This window comes from Scyliorhinus canicula, chromosome 4 (genome assembly GCF_902713615.1).
Source record: "Scyliorhinus canicula chromosome 4, sScyCan1.1, whole genome shotgun sequence".
NCBI classification, from domain to species: Eukaryota; Metazoa; Chordata; class Chondrichthyes; order Carcharhiniformes; family Scyliorhinidae; genus Scyliorhinus; species Scyliorhinus canicula.
Genome location: NC_052149.1, coordinates 74,276,801 through 74,295,889, shown reverse-complemented (window position 1 = coordinate 74,295,889; position 19,089 = coordinate 74,276,801). Strand labels below are relative to the sequence as shown.

Sequence of the window (19,089 nt, the reverse complement as noted above, 5' to 3'; positions counted from 1 at the left end):
GAAATTGGTTTTGTTCCCGCAGCCAAGGCCAAATTTGAGCTGAAGCAATGCACCGGTATTCACTCATCCACTAAGAACTGCTGGAAGAAAGTGTTTCTTAAGCAGTCCTTGAAAGGCTCTTAAGAAACTGCTATAAAGATTAAATTATGATACCGTGTATTGTGAGGCTTTGAGGCTCATTAGAGGGATGCATGGAGATCAGTGGGTTGAAGCCATCCTCAATAACACAACATTACACAAAACTGATTCTGTTCAGTGAAGTCTCAGTGGTCACAGTTCTAATAAGAAAACTAAGGCAAAATTCATGACTTCAATACAAATGAGATGGGAACTAGAGATGTGTTGAAAGGGTTGAACCGATAAATGCCCAGAATAAGATGATATTTATCCTTTCCTTCTGATGTATTGGTTCTTTGTCTCCCTAGTGAGGAGTTGTTGCTATATTGAACTAATAACCTAATCAGTTATAAGAAATTGGCATATACACAAGCAAGATACCTAAGGTGAGCAATGAGACAATGCATACCAAAAGGAAGCTTTCTTTTATATACATAAATGTTCAGCCAGTGGTTGAATTTGGAAAGGCATTTATAAGAGGTGTTCCTAGAAACAGTAAAAGTAGCATTTTGGCACATTCTCCCTATGTCTGCATGGGTTTCACCCCCACAACTCAAAGATGTGCAGGTTAGGTGGATTTGCCATGATAAATTGACCCTTAATTGGGGAAAAAAAATAATTCGGCACTCTAAATTTTTTTTAAAAAAGTAGCATTTTGGAGTTGTTAGGAATTTGGAATCTGTTTGAGTTGTGTTGTCCTTGCCCACTGCAGGTAGATGATAAATATGTTTGCTTTCCCCACTTAGCAAATTGATGTTAATAAATATCTATATGAAGAATGGAGAAGGCATATTTTTTACTATCCATCCATTTACAGAATGGGTTTTATAGTAAAGGACTAAACCTATTTTATGGTTAAAATATTAAACAAATTTGCAGTTTAAAAATCTCATCCACTTGCTTGGATGAGTGCAACTCCAACAACAATCAGAGGCTTGGAACCATCCAGGACAAAGCAGCCTGCTTGATTGGCACCCTGACCAGAAACCTTCTCTCTCCCCACTACCACTGCACAGTGACAATAGTGTGGACATCTATAAGATGCACTGCAGGAACTCACAAGGCTCCTCAGACAGCACCTTGCCACCATACCATCTGGAAGGATAAGAGCAGCAGACACATGGAAACACCACCAACATGATGTTCCCTTCCAAGCAACTCATCATCCTGACTTGGAAATAGTTGACCTTCACTGTCGCTGGATCAAAATCCTGCAACTCCCTTTCTCACAACTCAGTGGGTGTACCTACACCTCGGGGACTGCAGTCGTTCAAGAAGCAGCCCACCATTACCTTCACAAGGGCATTTAGGGATGGCCAATAAATGCTTAGTCAGCGATGTCCACATCCAGTGAATACATCAAAAATATACAAACAAAAACATCTGCAGCAAAATGTGTTATTTCCAAAATAAATTAAAATATTTAAATCCAAGGTATTTCTTTTATACCTTTCCTCAACTTGAATAAAAGCACAATTCTACATGCTTATTCTTATTTTAATGTTTCGGCATAAAAAAAGGTTCCACAGATGTTTTTTTGTTGTGAATAAGTTTTAATTAGAGGGAGCAAATCTTATGAACAAGTTCATTGTGCTGTATAAATAGCTATTCTCAACATAAAGTCATAGAGGTTTACAGCATGGAAACAGACCCTTCGGCCCAACTTGTTCATGCTGCCCAGTTTTTACCACTAAGTTAGTCCCAATTGCCTGCATTTGGCCCCATAGCACCATGTTACCCATATAACTGTCTATGTACCCACCTCTACTACTGCCTCTGGCAGCTCGTTCCAGACACTCACCACCCTATGTGTGACAAAAATGCCCCTCTGGACCCTTTTGTATCTCCACTCTCACTGTAAACCAATGCCCTCTAGTTTTAGACTCCCCTATTTTTGGGAAAAGATGTTGACTATCTGCCTTGTCTATGCCCCTCGTTATTTTATAGACCTCTATAACATCACCCCAAAGCCTCCTACGCTCCAGTGAAAAAAATCCCAGCCTATCCAACCTCTCCTTGTAACTCAAACCATCAAGTTGCGGGAGCATCCTAGTAAATCTTTTCCACACTCTTTCTAGTTTAGTAATATCCTTTCTATAATCAGGTAACCAGAACTGAACACAGTACAGTTGTAGCCTTGCTAATATCTTGTACAACTTCACCAAAATATCCCAACTCCAGTATTCAATGTTCTGACCAATGAAACCAAGCATGCCGAATGCCTTCTTCACCACCCTGTCCACTTGTGACTCCACTTTAAAGGAGCTATGAACCTGAGCTCTTTGTTCCCTAACTCTCCCCAACAACCTACCATTAATAGAGTAGGTCCTGCCCCGATTCTATCTACGAAAATGCGACATCTCACATTTATCTAAATTAAACTCTATCTGCCACTCATTGGCCCACTGGCCCAATTAATCAAGATCCCATTGCATCCTCGATGGCCTTCTTCACTGACCACTATTCAACCAATCTTGGTGTCACCTGCAAACGTACTAACCATGCCGCCTATATTCTCATCCAAATCATTAATATAAATAACAGTGGATCCAACATCGATCCCTGAGGCACACTGCTGGTCACAGGCCTCCAGTTTGAAAAACAACCCTCTACAACCACCCTTTGTTTTCTGTCATCAAGCCAGTTTTGTATCCAATTGGCTACCTCACCCAGGATCCCATGAGATTTAACCTTATGGAACAACCTACCATGCCGTACCTTGTCAAAGGCCTTACGAAAGTCCATGTAGGCAACGATGACTGCACTGCCCTCATCTACCTTCTTCAAAAAGCTCAACAAATTCGTGAGACATGATTTCCTACTCGTAAAGCCCTGCTGACTGCCCTAATCAGTCCTTGCCTCTCTAAATGCCTGTAGATCCTGTCTCTCAGAATACCTTCGGACAACTTACCCCCATGGACGTTAGGCTCACTGGTCGTTAGTTCCCAGGCTTTTCCCAGTGGCCCTTCTTAAACAAAGGCACAATATTTGCTCCCCTCCAATCTTCAGGCATCTCATCTGTGGCTGTCGATGATTCAAATATCTCTGCTGGGGGACCTGCAATTTACTCTTGAGCCTCCCACAATGTCCTGGGATACATTCCACCAGTATCTACTTTGATGCACTTTAAGACTTCCAGCACCACCTCTGTATTTATTTCCCCAAGTTCTCTAACATCCATGCCTTTCTCAACAGTAAATACTGCAGAGAAATATTCATTTAGGATCTCCCGCATCTCTTGTGGATCTGCACATAGATGGCCTTGTAGATCCTTAAGAGGCCCTACTCTTTCCCTAGTTACTCTTTTGCCCTTTATGTATCTGGAGAAGCTCTTTAGATTCTCCTTTGCCTTTTCTGCCAAAGCAATCTCATGTCCCCTTTTTGCCCTCCTGATTTCTCTCTCAACCCTATCCGACAACCTCTATACTCTCCAAGGGATCCACTTGATCCCAGCTGCCTATGCATGTCACATGCCTCCTTCTTTCCATGGCCTCAATATACTGAGTCATCCAGGATTCCCTACATCTACAGCCTTGCTCTTCACTCTGAAAGGAATGTGCTTACCCTGAACCTTGGTTAACACACCTTTGAAAGCACCCCCCCCTTCCCCCACACACACACATAGCAGCCGTCCCTACCGGCCAACAGACTCCCCAATCACCTTTTGAAAGTTCTTGTCTAATACAGTCAAAATTGGCCTTGCCCAATTTAGAATCCTACCTTTTGAGCCAGACCTATCATCCTCTATAGCTATCTTAAAATTATGGTTTCTGGTCCCAAAGTGATCCCTTACTAACACTTCTGTCACCTTCCCTCCCATATTTCCCAAGAGGAGGTCAAGTTTGCCGCCCCCCCCCCCCCCCACCCCCTCTAGTCGGACCATCCACATACTAAATGAGAAATTCCTCTTGAATACACTCAACAAATGTCTCTCCATCCAAGCCTCTGATGCTGTGGCTATCCCAGTCAATGGTGGGAAAGTTCAAGTCCCCAACTGTTAACACCCTATTTTTCTCGCAACTATCTGTAATCTCTTTACATATTTGCTCCCCCATTTCCGCTGACTATTTGGAGGCCTGCAGTACAATATTATCAAAGTGATCTCTCACTTCGTGGGCGGGATTCTCTTTCTCCCTCCCCCCCACACCGGGTGGGAGAATTGCCGGGGCACCGCGTGAATCATGCCACGCCCCCCCCCCGACACCCGCACATAATCCCCCCCCCCCCCCCCCACCCCCCCCCCCCCCCCGGAACCCTGTGATTCGCGCCGGGCCGCTCAGAGAATCGGCGCGAGCGGCGATTCTCCAGCGGCCGCTACAACATGACGGTTTCCCGCCGGCGCTGTCCACCCCTGATCGCTGCCGGCAGGAACTCTGTGGGAACGCTGGCGGTGCAGTCTGTGGGGTGGAGGCTCCTTCACCGGGGAGGTCTCCGATGGGGTCTGGCCCGCGATCAGGGCCCACTGATTGGCGGACTGGCCTCTTTCCCCCCCCCCCCAACCCCTCCCCACCCCGAGCCTACCTCCTTCCTCGGGTGGCCCCAGATCACCGGCGCCATGTTGGTGAGGGGCCGGCGCGCGTAAGAAGTTCCCCACGCATGCGCAGGATGGCGCGGCCCAACTGCGCATGCGCAGGAATGAGCTGCCCCAAATGCATGAACCACTCCAGCGCCGTGCTGGCCCCCTGTGGGGGGCCAGAATTAGTCGTGCCCAGCCCTGTTTGCGCCGTCGTGAAACGCGACGGTGTTCACGACGGCATAGGCACTTGGTCCGCGCCGCGGAGAATCGCCCCCCTTATTTTTCAGTTCGACCCATATAGACTCAGTGGGTGGACTCTTGGATATATCCCCTCTCAACACTGCCGTGATATTCTCCCTAATCAAAAACGCAACTCCCCCTCCTCTCTTGCCTCCTGTTTTATCTTTCCTATAGCATCTGTATTCCGGAACATTGAGCTGCCAGTCATGGCCCTCCCTTAGCCATGTTTCAGTAATAGCTATAATATCCCAATACCTTGTACTCGTCCATGCCCTGAGTTCATCTGCCTTGCCCGTCAGGCCTCTTGCATTCAAATAAATGCAGTTTAATCTTGACTTCCCCTGCTCTCTGCCCTGCTTTCTCAAACCACCTGTCCAGTCATGTTTTGTACACTCTCCCTGTGTTTTATTTCTCTTGGCCTTACTGGACCCATTCACTGAGTTCTCCAGTCTCTGTACTGTGGTCCTTTTTGATTTTTGACTTTGTCTTCTCTGTCTTTCACTTTTTCCCTCACTGCCTTTTGTTTCTGTCCCCACTTTACTTCCTTCCGACGTCCTGCATCAGTTCCCACCTCCCTGCCACATTAGTTCAAACCCTCCCCAACAGCCCTAGCAAACATTCCATGTGCTGGATTCTCCGCCCCACCACGCCACATTTCTGCTTCACCCCACCGGTGGGATGCTCCGCTAAGCCAGCAGATCAATGAGGTTTCCCATTGTGGGGCAACCCCACGCTGTCGGGAAACCCCCGGGCTACCGGTGGAGAATCCAGCCCATCTATTTGTGGAAGTCAATGTTGTATGATGGGAGCTGTTAGTTTGAATCTCCAAATAATTGTGATGGTTCTGGGACCTACGGAAGTTCAAGATTGGGAATTCTCACATGGGTCTCTGATAGATCTCTGCTAAAAATATTGTTAAGGACATTAGGAGAATAAAGATGTTGGGCGGGATTCTCCGACCCCCCGCCTGGCCCGTGATTGGGGCCCAACGATCGGCGGGCCAGCCTCTCGGGCTGGGGGCGCCCTTTCTACTGTGCCGGCTCCTGTAGCCCTACGCCATTTGGTGTGGGGGCCGGCGCAGAGAAGAAAGCAACTGCGCATGCACGCATTGGCGCCGGTGCCACTGCGCAGACGCGGACCCCGCGGCGCCCAGCTGATGCCGGGGTCAGCAGCTGGAGTGACCTGGGCCACTCCAGCACCGTGCTGGCCCCCTTTGGCCCAGAGAATTGGGTGCCAGAAGGCCTGTTGACACCAGAGTAAAACACTCCTGGTTTTACACCGGCGTCAACACTTAGCCGCCCGATGGGAGAATCCCGCCCGATATTTTTTTTAGATGAGTTCACTCATTTTCTTGTAACCCCTTCTTTATAAGTTTTTTTTTGTCTTCATTTTACAAATCCTATTTCCAATGCTGAGTAAAATAATTGTACAGAATTATCTCGTGGTCAAAAGTGGTTTGATAGATAAACAGCATCTGGTGGAATTTTAGTGGAATTTTGAGGTGCATGCGTCGCACCAGACCTTGTCCACCCCACATCAAAACAAAGATTAAAACAAAGCAGCCCAAATTGCATGTACAAGTCTGAGTGGCTCAGCATCTGGCTGCTTATCTAATGGTTGCTGAATGGAGATGATGATGGTTATGAGGAGGGTGGAACTACTGTATTCTTTCACAACATTATTTCCATAATTCAGTAATGCAGCATGTCTGGAAGATAGTGAAGGCAAGTTTTTCAGTTTCAGATCACTGGAGTCATTAGTCTGCAACTTGTTCCGATGAGTTGAACCATGGAGAGCCCCATAGTAGTTACATTATTTAAATCCTCATTTGGCAGTGGGTGTATCATGCATGTAATTTCCCAGTGTTCCAGCATTTAGGTTATCTATTCTCCGGACCGAATATGTGAATTGGGACTTCCTCGAAGTGAAGTTCTTTTCTTTCTAAAGCATAACATGCATGCATTGAGATGCTTCTGAAGCAGCAGTACTTTGGGATGGTCAGGCATCCACGTATCTTCGTAAAAAGAATGAATAAATACATGCCACTGTTTCTCCTGGAGATTAGTGATGAATGCAAAGAGGAATAATTTTTGTTGGGAACTGTGTTTAAAAGTTTAAATGTTGTAATGTACTCCATCAGTAGGTAGTTCAGCATTTTCCAGCAAACCCACCACACCCACTGGAACACCGGGAGGATCTTTTCAACCAATGGGCTCTCCACAGAAACAATCCCCTCAACCAGTGGGAGGTGGTTCCTGGCAGCAGAACACAGGATTTGCTTGGCAACAAGGCTCACCTGCCTGGCAACAACCACAAACAAAGCCCCAACAGGCAAAGCCCCAACAACCAATACCCCAATCATCTCCACAGAATAGACCCAACTATAATGTGAGCTTTGCTGGCATGATGGGTACTCGAGAGGAACGCGGCCCACGAGGTCCTGCATGTGGTAAGTATGAATGTTTTTTGACTCCCTTTTCTTTTATAGCTGTGTAGTCAAAGGCGTGAACTGGCAGATGCCTCCAAGCACATCTTAAAGATTACCCATTTTTGTCTCCCTTGCCTTCCCTCCGGGAATTAGGGCGGCACGGTAGCACAGTGGTTTGCACTGTTGTGTCACACCTCCAGGGTCGCAGGTTCAATTCCCGGCTTGGGCCATTGTCTGTGCGGAGTCTGCACATTTTCCCCGTGTTTGCATGCGTTTCCTCCGGGTGCTCCGGTTTCCTCCCAGAATCCAAAGTTGTGCAGGTTGGGTGGATTGGCCATGCTAAATTGCCCTTAGTATCCAAAAAGGTTAGGTGGGGTTACTGGGTTATGGGAATAGGGTGGAGGTGTGGGCTTAAGTGGGGTGCTCTTTCTAAGAGCTGGTGCAGACTCAATGGGCCAAATGGCCTCCTTCTGCTCTGTAAATTATATGATTCTATGATCTGCTTTGTATCATGCCTGGCTTTGTGGATAACAGAATCATAAACTTGTGTTGAATTTGTGCAATTTATTACTACAGAAACATGTTGCACTATTGTGCTGGTCTTTAAGATTTCACTTGCTGATATTAATTGCTCAAAGCATGTTCCCATCTATTTCATTATTTGTCTTCATTGCAGACTGGTTTGAAGCAGTTTTCTTTCCCTTCATTCCATCAACTGATTTCAGGTCCACTAATTTGAGGCAAAAATGCCTCCATGGGGACAAAAACAGGGAAGAGTAAAAGTTACCCTGAATTGCTCTTGTGCACCTTCCTGTGCAGGTTTTGAGAAACATTGACTGTGAGCATTGACTCCAAGAAGTGTGACACAGTAAGACAGGAAAAGGTAAAAACGTTTGGGAACGATTTTAAAATAATCAAGTTGGCTGAATCCAGTGGAGCTGCTGAAATGGGGAGTCTGTGCTCTTCAGGTGATGAAAGGATCAATCAATCACATGATCTATTTCTGGTTGCTGCCCCTCCTGGAAAGTATTTGGATATGCAGTTGCAGCCTTTACCATCTATACTTGCACCTGAAGAATCAGATGGTCAAGTGGGGGTAGGTTTGCTGGGATGGTGAGGGACTCGTTAGCAGAGAGCAACCAATATCCATAGAACTATATTCCTACTAGAATTAGGGTTTTCAGTAGAAAATGCAACAAAACAGAGAGGTTGACCTTATATTTCACCCAAAGTTTTAATGTACGTCTAAATCCAATGAAAAACAAACTTCTCTATCTCTGTCCAATGTACCTCTGATTAAGGCTGCTGGAAGTTAACTTCGCCGGGCTTTGGTGTTTGTCCATGAGAAAAATAGGGCAAAAGAATGCAGTTCACTGGAACACGTATTCCAGCTTCTAGTCGGAGAGTGAAGCAGCCAAACTGAACAGATTGATTGAAGAAAAATATTTTTATTCTTTCTCTGTCCACAGATACATGGTTGACATCAGGTCCAATGTATCCCACCAACATTTTGCCTTAATCTGAAGTCTGATCCTTAAAGGAAGATGTTTGCTCGCATTATGATTCTCTAGAAATTAATTAATTAAAAATTATGTTTATGGTGAAGTAAAAGGTATTGCTTTATTTAGGTTAATAAAGTATTGGCAGTTCCTGTAAATGTCAGGCAAGACTTGCAGCCAAATGCTGTCAATAAAGTGACCATTTTACCTCCGTGTTCGGCTAACCCAGCATCTTGTAATTTATTGTATTGATGTTGCATTTGTTTTAGGAATTCGACCAAAGGTTGCAGATAGTAACTTTGAGGACTTGCTGTCAAGCCAAGGGTTTGCTTCCCAGAAGGAGAAGAGAGGTCCAAAGACAATATCTGAAATGAGAAAGGAGGAGATGGCTAAAGACATGGATCCAGAGAAACTGAAGGTGACTGCCATTTTCTTAACTATACAATGAAACTGGGCAAACATAGCATTTTATATTACTGCTTTCATTTCTCTTTCCTCGTGGATCAAACTATTTTACAAATGATTCTTCTGTAGTGCCACTCTTGTGTCCTCTGGAGGTCTGCAACTTCCCGGGCAAATAGTCAGGCTGCTCCCAAGCCTCATTCAATACAGTCTGTAATTGGCCACTCAGAACGGAATCACAGCTGCCCAAGCTGGTGGCACAGTGTAATGGGATACATACCAACAAAAACTTTGACACTGAGTTGCCAATTGTAGTTACACCACAACTGGCTCTGTTGCTCAGCAGGGGAGTGCAAAGTGCTGGAGAGCGATCATTGTAGTGGACTCTTTCGTAAGGCGCACAGATAGATGCTTCTGTGGACGTGAAAGAGACTGCAGGATGGTATGTTGCCTCGCTGGTGCCAGGGTCAAGGATGTCTCTGAACAAACACAGGATGTCCTGAAGGGGGAGGGTGAACAGCCAGAGGTTGTAATACACATAGGTACCAACGACAGAGCCAGGAACAGTGATGTGGTCCTGCAGAAGGAGTTCGGGGATTTGGGCAGTAAGCTAAAAAGCAGGACCTCGAGAGTTTTAATCACAGGATTACTCTCTTACCCAGTGAGGCTAGAAATAGGAGGATAGTGCAGGTAAACACGTGGCTAAACTAGTGGTATAGGAGGGAGGGTTTCAGATTTCTGGACCATTGGGATCTCTTCCGGGGCAGGTAGGACCTGTACAAGAAGGATGGCTTGCATCTAAACTGGAGGGACACCGATATTCTGGCGAGGAGGTTTGCTAAAGTCACTTGGGAGGATTTAAACTAGTATGGCAGGGGGATGGGAACCAGAATGTGAGCTTAGAAGGTGTAATACCTGAAGGGGAAATAGAGAACCAAAGTAAGAGAACATCACCCTCAGGCAGAGCATAAAAGGTGACAAGTGTGAGAAGGGAGGTGGTCATTGCAGGATTGAGGGTGTTGTACCTAAATGCATACGGAACAAGGTGAATGAGCTCGTTGCGCACATTGAAATTGGCCGGTACGATATTGTGGGCATCACAAGACGTGGCTGCAAGGGGATCAGGGCTGGGATCTAAATATCCAAGGATATGTGCCCTATCAAAAGGACAGGCAAATGGGCAAAGAGGGCAGAGTTGCATTGTTAGTAAAGAATTAAGTTAAATCGATAGCAAGAAGCGATATAGGATCTGAAGGTATATAATCTCTGTGGGAGAGTTGAGGAATCGCAAAGATAAAAAGACCCTGATGGGGGTTATGTATAGGCCCCCTAGCAGTAGTCAGGATGTGGGGGCAGAAAATAAATCAGGAGATAGAAAACGCATGTAAAAAATATTACAGTAATCATGGCAGACTTCTATATGCAGGTGGACTAGGAAAATCAGGTTGGTAGTGGATCCCAAGGAAAGGTATTTGTGGAATGTCTAAGAGATGGTTTTTTGGAGCAGCCTGTGACAGAGCCCACTCGGGAACAGACAATTCTGGATTTGGTGATGTGTAATGAGGCAGAGGTGATTAGGGAACAGTGACCACAATTTACCCTGCAGTTTGAGAGGGAGAAGCTGCAATCAGATGCAATGGCAGGTGTTTTTGGGGGTTATTCGGGAGTCAGAACAGAAATTCATCCCAAGCAGGAGGAGACGTGCTAAGGAGAGGACAAGGCACCCATGGCTGACAAGGGAAGTCAAGTCAAGGTTGAATAAACTCGGTTTGTTCTCACTGGAACGACGGAGGTTGAGGGGCGACCTGATAGAGGTGTACAAAATTATGAGGGGCATAGATAGGATGTATAGTCAGAGACTTTTTCCCAGGGTAGAGGGGTTAATTACTAGGGAACATTAAGGTTTAAGGTGCGAGGGGCAAGGTTTAGAGGAGATGTATGAGGCAAGTTTTTTTACACAGAGGGTAGTGGGTGCCTGGAACTCGCTGCCGGAGGAGATGGTGGAAGCAGGGACGATAGTGACATTTAAGGGGCATCTTGACAAATACATGAATAGGATGGGAATATAGGGATATGGACCCCGGAAGTGTAGAAGATTTTAGTTTAGATGGGTAGCATAGTCGGCACAGGCTTGGAGGGCAGAAGGGCCTGTTCCTGTGCTGTACTTTTCTTTTGTTCTTTGACAGCATAACAGAAAAAGCATACAAAGTGGTGGGGATTAGTGGGAAGCTAGAGGATTGGGAAGCCTTTAAAAGCGAGCAGAGGACAACTAAAAAAGCAATGAGGGGGGAACATAAGAACATAAGAACTAGGAGCAGGAGTAGGCCATCTGGCCCCTCGAACCTGCTCCGCCATTCAATTAGATCATGGCTGATCTTTTGTGGACTCAGCTCCACTTTCCGGCCCGAACACCATAACCCTTAATCCCTTTATTCTTCAAAAAACTATCTATCTTTACCTTAAAAACATGTAATGAAGGAGCCTCAACTGCTTCACTGGGCAAGGAATTCCATAGATTCACAACCCTTTGGGTGAAGAAGTTCCTCCTAAACTCAGTCCTAAATCTACTTCCCCTTATTTTGAGACTATGTCCCCTAGTTCTGCTGTCACCCGCCAGTGGAAACAACCTGCCCGCATCTATCCTATCTATTCCCTTCATAATTTTAAATGTTTCTATAAGATCCCCCCTCATCCTTCTAAATTCCAACGAGTACAGTCCCAGTCTACTCAACCTCTCCTCATAATCCAAACCCTTCAGCTCTGGGATTAACCTAGTGAATCTCCTCTGCACACCCTCCAGCGCCAGTACGTCCTTTCTCAAGTAAGGAGACCAAAACTGAACACAATACTCCAGGTGTGGCCGCACTAACACCTTATACAATTGCAACATAACCTCCCTAGTCTTAAACTCCATCCTTCCAGCAATGAAGGACAAAATTCCATTTGCCTTCTTAATCACCTGTTGCACTTGTAAACCAACCTTCTGTGACTCATGCACTAGCACACCCAAGTCTCTCTGAACAGCGGCATGCTTTAATATTTTATCGTTTAAATAATAATCCCGTTTGCTGTTATTCCTACCAAAATGGATAACCTCACATTTGTCAACATTGTATTCCATCTGCCAGACCCTAGCCCATTCACTTAACCTATCCAAATCCCTCTGCAGACTTCCAGTATCCTCTGCACTTTTCGCTTTACCACTCATCTTAGTGTCATCTGCAAACTTGGACACATTGCCCTTGGTTCCCAACTCCAAATCATCTATGTAAATTGTGAACAATTGTGGGCCCAACACGGATCCCTGAGGGACACCACTAGCTACTGATTGCCAACCAGAGAAACACCCATTTATCCCAACTCTTTGCTTTCTATTAATTAACCAATCCTCTATCCATGCTACTACTTTACCCTTAATGCCATGCATTTTTATCTTATGCAGCAACCTTTTGTGTGGCACCTTGTCAAAGGCTTTCTGGAAATCCAGATATACCACATCCATCGGCTCCCCGTTATCTACTGCACTGGTAATGTCCTCAAACAATTCCACTAAATTAGTTAGGCATGACCTGCCCTTTACGAACCCATGATGCGTCTGCCCAATGGGACAATTTCTATCCAGATGCCTCGCAATTTCTTCCTTGATGATAGATTCCAGCATCTTCCCTACTACCGAAGTTAAGCTCACTGGCCTATAATTTCCTGCTTTCTGCCTACCTCCTTTTTTAAACAGTGGCGTCACGTTTGCTCATTTCCAATCCACCGGGACCACCCCAGAGTCTAGTGAATTTCGGTAAATTATCACTAGTGCATCTGCAATTTCCCTAGCCATCTCTTTTAGCACTCCGGGATGCATTCCATCAGGGCCAGGAGACTTGTCTACCTTTAGCCCCATTAGCTTGCCCATCACTCCCTCCTTAGTGATAACAATCCTCTCAAGGTCCTCACCTGTCATAGCCTCATTTCTATCAGTTGCTGGCAGAAGATGAAATATTAGTGCAAGCTAGCTAGTAATATGAAGGAAGATAGGAAGAGATTTTTTCAATATATAAAAGGTAAAAGAAAGGCAAAAATAGACATTGGATCACTGGAAAATGTGGCTGGAGAAGTAATAATAGGAAACCAAGAAATGGCAGAGGAACCAAATAGTTACTTTCCATCAGTCTTCACGGTGGAAGACAACATTGGGATGCCAGAGCTCCAGGAGAATCAGAGGGCAGAGGTGAGTACAGTGACCATCACTAAGAAGAAGGTTCTGGGGAAACTGAAAGGCCTGAATGTGGATAAATCCCCTGGACTGAATGGACTACACCCCAGGGTTCTAAAAGAGATAGCTGAGGAGGCATTGGTGGTAATCTTTCAAGAATCACTGGAGTCAGGAAGGGTTCCAAAGAACTGGAAAGTGGCTAATGTAACACCACTGTTTAGGAAGGGAGGGAGGCATAAGATGGGAAATTATAGGCCGGTTAGCCTGATATCGGTAAGATTTTAAAGTCCATTATTAAAGATGAGATCGCAGAGTACTTGGAAGTGCCTGGTAAAATAGGACTGAGTCAGCACGGCTCCGTCAAGGGGAGGTCATGTCTGACAAATCTGTTAGAGTTCTTTGAGGAAGTAACACGGAGGTTAGACAAAGGAGAACCAGTAAATGTGAATTATTTAGATTTCCAGAAGGCCTTTAACAAGGTGCCACGTAGGAGACTGTTAAATAAGTTACAAGCCCATGGCATTAAGGGTAAGATTCTGGCATGGATAGAGGATTGGCTGCTGGCAGAAAGCAGAGAGTGGGGATAAAGGGGTCTTTTTCAATATGGTAGCCGGTGACTAGTGGTGTGCCTCAGGGGTCGGTGCTGGAATCACAACTTTTCACAATATACATTAATGATGTGGAAGAAGGTACTGAAGGCACTGTTGCTAAATTTGCAGATAATACAAAGATCTGTAGAGGGACAGGTAGTATTGAGGAAGCAGGCGGGCTGCAGAAGGACTTGGACAGGCTAGGAGAGTGGGCAAAGAAGTGGCAGATGGAATACAATGTGGAAAAGAGTGAGGTTATGCATGTTGGAAAGAGAAATTGAGGCATAGGCTATTTTTTAAATGGGGAGATGCTTAGGAAATCAGAAGCATAAAGGGACTTGGGAGTCCTTTTTCATGATTCTCTTAAGGTTAATGAGCAGGTTAAGTCAGCAGTTCAGAAGGAAAATGCAATGTTTGCATTCATGTCGAGGGCTAGAATACAAGACCAGGGATGTACTTCTAAGGCTATATAAGGCTGTCAGACCCCTTTTGGAGTATTGTGAGCAGTTTTGGGCCCTGTATTTAAGGAAGGATGAGCTGGCCTTGGAAAGGGTCCAGAAGAGGTTCACAAGAATGCTCCCTGGAATGAAGAGCTTGTCATATGAGGAACGGTTGAGGACTCTGGGTCTGTACTCGTTGGAGATCCGAAGGATGAGGGGGGATCTTATTGAAACTTAACAGGATACTGCGAGGCCAGGATAGAGTGGACATGGAGAGGATGTTTCGACTTGTAGGAAAAACTAGAAGCAGAGGACACAATCTCAGACTAAAGGGATGATCCTTTAAAACAGAGATGAGGAGGGATTTCTTCAGCCAGAGAGTGGTAAATCTGTGGAACTCTTTGTCGCAGAAGGCTGCGGAGGCCAAATCACTGAGTGTCTTTAAGACAGAGATAGATAGGATCTTGATCAATAAAGGGACCAGGGGTTATGGGGAGAAGGCAAGAGAATGAGGATGAAAAAAATATCAACCATGATTGAATGGCGGAGCAGACATGATGGGACGGGTGGCCACTAAGGAGTGGTTCCTATATCCTGTGGTCTTATGGTCTTTGTGCAGAATGATGAGATTACTTGGGATTCGGACCAGTGAACTGGTGAATTTGGCTAATTAGCTCTGTGGAGAAAAAGACAATTATGCAGTATAGCATTAGAGCTAATGATGACTAGAGTATGACAGGAAGGCACAGAGCACTCAAACTTAAGATTTCACCAGTAAATAGAGTGATGGTAGAGAAAATGGCAAAAAATACATAAGTCTCTTTATTGGAATTCCTGCAGCATTGGTAACAAGATGGGTGATTTGAAAGCACAAATCAAAATGAATGGTTGTGATCTGATAGCCATTTCAGGGACTTGGTTGCAAAATGTTGAAGCCTGGGAATTGAAAATATTCAGGGGTACGTAACATTTTGGGAGTGTGGAAGGAAAAAAGGGGATGGGGTAGCTCTGTTAATAAAGAATGGGACCAGCACATTCGTGCCAAATGATCTTCCCATGGACAATCAAGATGTAGAACAGTTTGGGTGAAGATAAGTAGCAAGAGAAAAGAGATACTGGTGGGAATAGTAACAGTACCTGTACTGTCGGACAGAGTATAAATCAAAAAATAATGGGGCCTTGTCGAAAGGAATGCTACACTTGTGGGCAATTCTAATCATTTTAGAAATTGAATAAAGCAAATTGAAAAGAAAGCCTTGAGGATGAGTTAATAACTTTTATTCAGGACCAATTCTTAGAACAGTATGCGTGCAATTTAATGGAGAAACTGTCATTTTGGGCACGATTTCTCCACAGCCCCTTCACCCAGCTGACCTGTTTCAAGTGAGTTATTCACTTGAGACAAAATGATACTTCCCTCTCACTGACCACATGTCCACTTTCTTATAGGATCTCCAACTGATGGGTCTGGGTCATCCAGAGTCACCCTCACCACCCAAGAAACCACCTCGGAGGAGAGCTCTGAGGAGACCACCATTGACCTATCACAACTATTATCCACACCCTCCACCAGGAAAGAGATACACACCTTGGGAGGTGACATTAGTGGACAGGCTTCTGTGGCACAATCTGGTGGGAACCATAACAGTTGCTGAGTCACATCAGGTGGAGGCAGCAACATCTAAGGGAGTCAGCAGCCAGAGGTCTGCTGGATCCCAGGACTCTGATGGGTCCCGGTTAGATGCCGAGCCTCTGGGCAAGTTTATCTCGAAGCTGATGCAGATGCTAGGACATAGCTATGACACAGTCGTGAGATTCCGGAGGGGGGTGTCAGCAACATTCCAGAGAGTGCATAGCCAATTGGTGGAGTCCCAAAGGCTACGGGCAAGGAGATGCTGCCGTCCATGCATGGCACCAACGCTGCAAGGGTGGTGACTGCAGTGGAAAGCCTGGACCATGAGCTCAGCGTTTTGAATGGTGGTGTCCAAGGCGTGACTTAGTCTTAGACTATTGAAATGACCACTCAATATGCCCACTGATATTCCAATGGGTCTTCAAAGTCAAAATCAAGGAAAAGAGATCAAAAAGAATTTAAAAAAAAATAGAATTGGGTATAGGACTGTAATTGGAATTGTGTGGGGAAATGTAAATGAAATTGGGTATGGGAATATAAGATTTTTTAGGAATAGGAAAAGAACTCGGAACTTAACCCATCCTTTTTAGGTGATCAATTTCCTGACTCATCTTCAGGATCTAAAATTTTAATTATATCAAATGTTTTCCAAAGAGAAAATCTGAGTTCCTAAATCATTCCTTATTACGTGGTGGTACCTTATCTAAAATTCCAGAACACAGTGGCATTTGGCATTTCTTAATTTGCATTCAAAATTTAGCTGTCTGCATTATGATGGGGAAAATACTAAAGAATGGATCAGCACAAAAAGAAGGGACTGTAACCTTAGATAAGAAATCAAATTTTGCATATTTTTATTACTCTATATTCAAATCTTTTTTTTTATAAATGTTTTTTTTATTGAGTTTTCATATTTTATATATGACAAATTACAAGTTATTAGAGAGAGAGAAAAAAAAAAGGAAAACACAAAAATTTTACATGAATATTTACAGGTAAGCCTCTTCATAACAATAATTGTGGCCGCCCCCTTTAGCCAGCATACATATTTACATTCCCCAATATGGCCGAGGCACATGTTTATAGGCATTTATTTATAGTTTGGTTTTGGGCCTTGGCTTGCCATCAAACCCCCATACCGAGCCAGTAGCCCCCCCCCCCCCCTCCCCCCGGCTACCTACCCCCGATTCCCGCCCATTTTTCCCTGGTTCTTGGCCACCCGACTATTCTTCCTCATGTACGTTGGCCACAAACAGGTCCCGGAACAGTTGCATGAATGGCTCCCACGTTCTGTGGAAGCCGTCGTCCGACCCCCGGATGGCGAATTTGATTTTCTCCATTTGGAGAGATTCCGAGAGGTCGGACAGCCAGTCTGCAGCTCTGGGCGGTGCTGCTGACCGCCAGCCAAACAGGATTCTACGGCGGCCAATCAGGGAGGCAAAGGCAAGGGCGTCCGCCCTCCTCCCCAGGAATAGATCTGGCTGGTCTGAAACCCCGAAGACCGCCACTATCGGGCATGGCTCCACCCTCACCCCCACCACTTTGGACATAGCCTCGAAGAAGGCTGTCCAGTACTCCACAAGTCTGGGGCAAGACCAGAACATGTGGGCGTGGTTGGCCGGGCCTCTCTGGCACCGCTCACATTTGTCCTCCACCTCCGGGAAGAACCTACTCATACGGTTTCTCGTTAAGTGGGCTCTATGTACCACTTTTAGTTGCGTCAGGCTGAGCCTTGCGCACATGGAGGTGGAGTTGACCCTATGCAGTGCTTCGCTCCAGAGTCCCCACCCTATCTCCATCCCCAGGTCGTCCTCCCATTTTCTTCTTGTTGCGTCCAGTACGGTGTCGTCCCTGTCTACCAGTCGGTCATACATGTCACTACAGTTCCCTTTCTCTAGGATACTTGCGTCCAGTAGGTCTTCCAATAGTGTCTGTCGTGGCGGTTGTGGGTACGTCCTTGTCTCCTTTCGTAGGAAGTTTTGAGCTGCAGGTACCGTAGCTCGTTCCCCCCAGCTAGCTGAAATTTCTCTGTCAGTTCGTCCAGTGTTGCGATCCTGTCGTCCGTGTATAGGTCCCTGACTGTCAGTGTCCCCCCGTCCTGCCTCCACCTTTTGAAGGTGGCGTCGGTCAGTGCTGGTTTGAACCTATGGTTGTTGCAGATGGGAGCCTTGTCCGACATTTTGTACAGGCCAAATTGCTGCCGCAGTTGGTTCCAGGATTGGAGGGTGGCTGTCACCACTGGGCTGGTGGAGTGTTTTTTGGGTGGGGATGGGAGTGCTGCCGTGGCGAGGGCCCGGAGGGAGGTTCCCATGCAGGAGGCCTCCTCCGCACGCACCCACTCGGCTTCTGGCTCCTGGATCCATCCCCTTACTCGCTCGGCTGTTGCCGCCCAGTGGTAGAATTGTAGATTCGGGAGGGCTAGCCCCCCCCTGGATTTTGTTTTTTATATGACCTTCTTTGGGATCCTAGCATTTTTACCCCCCCAAACGAACGCCATGATATGTTTGTCCAGCGCTTTGAAAAAGGCCTTGGGGATGTAGATCGGAATGGATCTAAACAGGAAAAGGAACCTGGGCAGTACGTTCATTTTGATCGTCTGGACTCTCCCCGCGAGGGAGAGCGGGAGTGTGTTCCATCTTTGCAGGTCCTTTTTAACTTCCTCCGTCAGGCTGGTGAGGTTCCATTTGTGGATCCCTTTCCAGTCATGGGCTATTTGGATCCCCAGGTAGCGGAATTTATTTCGGGCTTGTTTGAACGGCAGGCCCTTTAGTGCTGCCCCCCCCCCCCCCCCCCCCCCCCCCTTGCGGGTGCACTGGGAAGATCTCACTTTTGCTCATGTTGAGTTTGTAGCCCGAGAAGGCTCCAAACTCTTTCAGGAGCGCTATGATTCCGTCCATGCTGCTTTGTGGGTCCGAGATATAGAGGAGCAGATCATCCGCATAGAGTGAGACTCTGTGCTCTCTACCTCCCCTTCGGATCCCCCTCCAATTTTTTGCTGCCCTGAGCGCGATTGCTAG

At 46.0% G+C, this 19,089-nt stretch overlaps 1 protein-coding gene across 6 annotated transcripts in view; it reads left to right on the top strand.

Annotated features, from left to right (window-relative positions):
- dnajc6 (DnaJ (Hsp40) homolog, subfamily C, member 6) overlaps window positions 1-19,089 on the top strand; it is a 210,302-nt gene that overhangs the window by 174,776 nt on the left and 16,437 nt on the right. For 5 of the 6 annotated variants that reach the window (XM_038794472.1, XM_038794471.1, XM_038794473.1 and 2 more), the window contains 2 exons: window positions 7,014-7,322; window positions 9,070-9,218. In XM_038794472.1, the coding sequence (XP_038650400.1) occupies window positions 7,014-7,322; window positions 9,070-9,218 (458 nt within the window). The remainder of the gene's footprint in view (window positions 1-7,013; window positions 7,323-9,069; window positions 9,219-19,089) is intronic. The other variant, XM_038794468.1, reaches the window with a different exon arrangement.